Genomic DNA, 5,563 nt, shown 5'->3' with positions numbered 1-5,563 from the left:
GAAATGCTTATGAAAAATTCTCTCTCCTCCGTTTGAGTCGCCCATTCATGATTGAAAGCATGAAATCATGATGCAAAAACGTAATTGTTATTCCTCAATGTTTTATAAATTAGTACTGCAGTGTTATTATTATTATTGCCGAACATACGACTACTTTTTGGTGTCTTTTTTTGGGGGGGGGGGTGAATGAAACGAACTAATGGCATTTCCATTTATTTCAATGGGGCAAGATGATTGGGTGGTATTTTGCGTATGGTCACGAAATGAATTTAGCTCTGATGTCAAGGCCCCTCCATGATATGCAAATGTAAAATGCTTGCATGGTGTGTGAAAACCTGCAGGGGACGCCAGAGAACTCCGGGGGAGTCCTGTGATGATGCTTTAAAAGTCTTGGAGCGACGAGAGCCCTTTGCAATGCACGCATTTGATATTCCCTTATAAGGCAAATTCTGTGTAAACAATGCAAGATGAGACCGTAGGACAATTTAGGGACATTATGATTTTTTTTTAACTACAATTGATGTAAAGTGAGATGTAAAGTGCAAAAAGCACTGGAATAGTTGCTTTATTTCAAAAAATGTGCAATAACCAAGTTACGTTGTAAGCATATATATATAAGGACGTCAAAAAGGCTTGGGAAAAAAAACTCACATCTCATAGAGAGATGAAATGAGCATTAAAATTCACACGCAAGACACTGGCACAACCCCAAAAACGAAGCAAAATAAACTAAAAGGTGGGGGTGGCATTAAAGGCTCGAAAGAGGAGGGGAGGGCCGGCGGGGCTGCGAGGGGAGGGAAACAATAGCGAATCAAAGCATAATAATATTCCTAAATGAAGAGGGAAATGTTGCAGCGCTCATTTTATTAATCAGACTGTCAAAGTGAGCCAGGCGGGAGGCCAAAGAGCCAAAGAGCTGCGAGGTGCGCCCTCAAATCCTCACTCACTTCTCTTCTGCTCTCCTCTTGGATATTATTCGTCTGACCGAAGGCCGCCTCCATCATCAACTGACAGCCCTCTCCTATTTATTTGCTGATAAACCTGTTACAATAAATGATCATTGGAGTCGCGTCAGCCTGCAGAGAGTATTTTTTTTTGAGGGGGGGGGGATGAATGACATATTGCCGGCGTGCAGGGGAGGATGCCAGGCACATTTTGAGCACGCTCTCCTCCATTTCTTTCATTTATTGCGTGTTGCTTATAAAAAGCTTTAGAGACCTCGCAGAGACACTTGCATGCGGATTGAGCTCCCGCATTCAGCCCCCGCACAGGACCACTTTTCTTCCTCCTCCTCCTCCTCATCCTCCCCGCACGCCTTGATGATGGAGAGGATAAGAAAGGAGATGATACTGATGGAGAGGGGGCTGCATAGTCCGGTGGCCGCCAAGAGGCTCTCCGATTCGGCCGGCAATTCTGTACTGGAGGCCCTGGAGAACTCCCAGCACGGAGGACGCCTCAGCCCGAGAATCACGTCCGCGTCCCTGCACGGGAGCCTCGCGGACATGCCCAGTAAAGGCAAGTTCGAGATCGACAGCCTCTTCGGGTCACACCAGGGTAGCGAGCACAGCCCCTCGGCGGACATTTCGTCGTCTGAGAGCCGGAAGAAGATGAGCCTTTACTCGGAAGTGTCCCAGGAATCGGACATCAACAGTGATGTGGAAGTGGGCTGCCCCACGCATCGCTCGCCAAGTCAGCACAAGGAAAACAACAAAGGTAGCGTTAAATGAACTACTGCATTATTATTGTTTTGAAAATTGATACTAACATCCTCATTTCAATGATAACAATAAATTTGTGAAATAGGCCCTTATAAACTTTTCTTAAACAATCCAAATCAATATTATTTATTTTAAAATACATGTTTTTTTCCCCCCCTCCAGGTTATTCAGATTCTGGCTCGTCCAACACAAGTTCGAGCTCACTGTCCGGTATGAACGGAAACTCCACGGGGGCGTCCAACAACAACTCCAACGCTGATCAGGTCAGGAGGTACCGCACAGCCTTTACCAGGGAGCAAATCGGCAGGCTGGAGAAGGAGTTTTATCGGGAAAATTACGTCTCCAGGCCGAGGAGATGCGAACTGGCCGCTGCTCTCAATCTGCCTGAAACCACCATCAAGGTAAAGCAAATGCAGAAATTGCTGCAATTATTTTTTTCTGCAGACCACTCTGTGTGTGTGTGTGTAATTTATTAATGCACAAACTAAAGATGCTCAGACGTATTCCCTGCCGTTTGGCAATTCTTTAGCTATGTTTGTGAATTATTGCATGAATAGTAAATTCGAGATGACTTTACAAAAAGTCAAAAGTACATTTTTGGTTGCAGTTTGTTCACAACTAGTCAATGCATCGTGAATTTAAACGGAAGTAAAAAGTAATGGTTTGGATTGCAAGTGTGCTATTTCATATATATATATATATATGTAGATATATATCTATATATATCTATATATATATGTGGGGATTTTTTGTTTTTTGGAAGTTTGTTTTACAGCGCGATGCCTTCTCCGCATTGAGAAATGAATGAAAACTTTAAAGCATTTATGCTTTGCTTCTCACTTGGATATTTTTTTTTTTGCGGTAATAGTCGTGGCGAATTTAAAAGTAAAATGAAAGGTAATTGTTTTGTTTTTTTCTGTTGCTCGTGTGGTGCTGTTCGTGTGCCAATATCGTTATTTTCGCATGATTTCTGTGCAGTCAATTCATCATTAATTTCGGAATTAAAAAGAGTAATGAATTGGTTGTTGCTATTTGATAGTCCTCATTATTGTTTTATGATTATTAATATTAATATTCCCCGGTTAATTTATATTAAATGTAAAAATAGTTTGTCCGAAATTTTTTTCAGCAATGGTTTCATTCGTTTCCTACTTGAACTGAAAAAAATATGACGAGGCAAATCATAATACCGGTTTTGGTGGTTCTCGGTGTCAGGTGTGGTTCCAGAACCGGCGCATGAAGGACAAGCGTCAGCGGTTGGCCATGTCGTGGCCCCACCCGGCGGACCCCAGCTTCTACACCTACATGATGACCCACGCGGCGGCCACGGGGAGCCTCCCGTACCCGTTCCACTCCCACATGCCCCTGCACTACTACCCGCACGTCGGCGTGACGGCGGCCGCAGCCGCCGCAGCCGCCTCGGGGGCGGCGTCGTCGCCCTTCGCCACGTCCATCCGGCCCCTCGACACCTTCCGCGCCCTCTCCCACCCCTACTCTCGGCCCGAGCTCCTGTGCAGCTTCCGCCACCCGGGACTCTACCAGTCGCCGGCTGGTCGGCGCTCCGTCAGCCGGCGGGCCCTGCTCGTGTCTCAGCTGCCACAGCAGCCAGGCGGCCGGCGCGCTGAGCTCGAGGGCCGCCGGCGCCGGCACCGACTTCACCTGCACGGCCTCGGGACAAAGGTCGGAGAGTGGATTTTTGCCCTACTCGGCGGCTGTGCTCAGCAAGACCTCCGTGCCCTCGCCGGACCAACGAGAGGAGACGTCACTCAACAGATAACTGTCAACAACACTCAACGGCCCGATTTTTTTTTTTTTTTTTTTTTTTTTTTTTTTTTACCCCCGACCCCAGATTTACTTTCGACACACAGACACACAATCCCTCTCTCTCTGTTTTTAATATAAGTTTATTTAATTGTTTAGAATACCCGATCTATTGAACTCGTTAAAAAGCTAAAAGACCAATGTCATCCAAATTGTTCATTTAAAAAAAAACACAATTGTCAATTTTTTTCCCAAAGCCTCTCCGTTAAGAAGCAAATGACGTGCCATCATTTGAAAATTTGAAGCAGAGCCTACAAACCACACACACAACACAACGCATTGGCAACATGTTCAGTTATTGGCAACACATGTCTCCATCTCAACAACTCGTAAAAAAAAAATACTCTCCAATATTTTGAAGCTAAACCTAGATAACACAACAGTTTCATTGTTTTAAAGTATGCTTAAGTACAGAAGTCATTAAAAAACATGTTTCCAATGGACCAATGTCAGCCACTTACCAATTTAATTTTAATGCGCAAGCGTTAAAAAAATACACGCATTGTCTGAACAATTGTCTAAATATCCAATATTTTCGAATCAACCTTAAAAAAAAAGTCACACAGATTGTGTCACTGATGACTGATTTGTGCCTTTTTTCACCTTTATTCTCCACAAAAAGTCACGCAGGTTCCATTAAAGTTAATTTATTGTTTTGAAAGTCTAATTCATTGATTCAGGCTGGAAGTCGTTAAAAAAAAAATCACTTCTCAAATTGACCAATGGGAGGGAATTACCATCTAAGACACTTCCGGGTTCAAACCTTAAAATAAATCTCTCATTCAATCACACACAGGTGATTTTTTAATGTATCTTTTTATTTTTTTTTTGCAGGGGACATTTCCGAACAGCAACATTTATTAAGTTTAAATCATCGATATTTCTTTTTTTACATTTCTACAATTCTCTAAAACTTTACGTCGCCTTTCATAACGTGACACTTTAATTGGCGTTTTACATTTTAAATGGCAACTGAAACGCACATACAAATAACGGCTTGAAGCCTCAACCAATATTGGCCAATTTGTCAAATTTGATTTAGAAACATTTTAGGTCCACATTGGTGAATGATTTTATATATTTTAGGTTAAAACTTAAATAAAAGACACACGTGGTGTCTTTAATCCATTACAACTGTTGGTTAGTTTTTGTACAAAGATCATTCTCAAAACGTCTCAAACTGTGCTCCAATTTTAATTTTAAGGTAAATATAATTCTAATTCAAATGTCAAAAAGACATGCAGATTAGGGTTTTTAAATCACGATCGTTTTTTTGCCCCCTTTTTTGCATTTCCCTAATTCTCCAACTCTTAACGGTGAATGACCTCCCACAACTTCAGTTGTTGATTTATTTTAAGATGAAACAAAAACAAACAAAAATACATCATCATTTCGGTTTTTTGTCAGCTTCAATCATTGTCCTCCATTTGTGTGTTTCAAAAATTCCCCAAACTGTGACTCATCTTGCATCTTTCTAATCTCCAATTCTCGATTTCATTTCTGCATTTTGTGCAGCCCATCTTTCTTGACTCCACAAAAAAAAAAGGCAGCGATGTTTGGCAGCCGACAGCATATGTTTGCAGCAGCACCTCTTGCTCTGCTCTGCGGGGACCCCCCCGGCCCCCCCAATCAGCTCGCAGGCGCGCGTCATTTTGCATCGCCTCTTTCTTGTCAATTCCTCTCTTAATAATGCGAGCATGATGACAAAAATTGCCAATCATGCACCCGAGATGGAGCTTCCTTTTGAATAGGCGGCTGCGAGGCAACTTGCTCGTTTGGAGACTTGCTGTCAAGTCCTAACAACCCGCGCAGGGAAGTCATTAGACATACAAAAGAGCCAAGGCGAAGACAAAAGGAAACTGTATAGATGGTGAAGAAGTCACCGGTGAAGGCTTGCAAATATGATGCCCAAAAGACAACAGGAAGCTCACTGTTTTTTTGTTTTTTGTTTTTTTTTCTGTATGGAAAATGTCTCGATAAAACCAAATGATTTCTCGTTTTATAATTCATATATTTATGATTAT

The 5,563-nt window shown here is 42.5% G+C and overlaps 1 protein-coding gene across 1 annotated transcript; it reads left to right on the top strand.

Annotated features, from left to right (window-relative positions):
- Positions 1 to 647: 647 nt before the first annotated feature.
- evx2 (even-skipped homeobox 2) lies at positions 648 to 3,530 on the top strand. Its single transcript, XM_019857617.1, is given in 4 exon segments — positions 648 to 1,713; positions 1,881 to 2,119; positions 2,934 to 3,268; positions 3,270 to 3,530. Coding segments are annotated over 4 exon segments (1,278 nt in total). The 5' UTR covers positions 648 to 1,235; the 3' UTR covers positions 3,496 to 3,530.
- Positions 3,531 to 5,563: the final 2,033 nt, after the last annotated feature.

Source organism: Hippocampus comes, unplaced genomic scaffold (assembly GCF_001891065.2).
Source record: "Hippocampus comes isolate QL1 unplaced genomic scaffold, H_comes_QL1_v1.1 scaffold359, whole genome shotgun sequence".
Classification (NCBI taxonomy): Eukaryota; Metazoa; Chordata; class Actinopteri; order Syngnathiformes; family Syngnathidae; genus Hippocampus; species Hippocampus comes.
The sequence above is the reverse complement of the archived record's forward strand: the minus strand, read 5'-3'. Positions and strand labels throughout refer to the sequence as shown.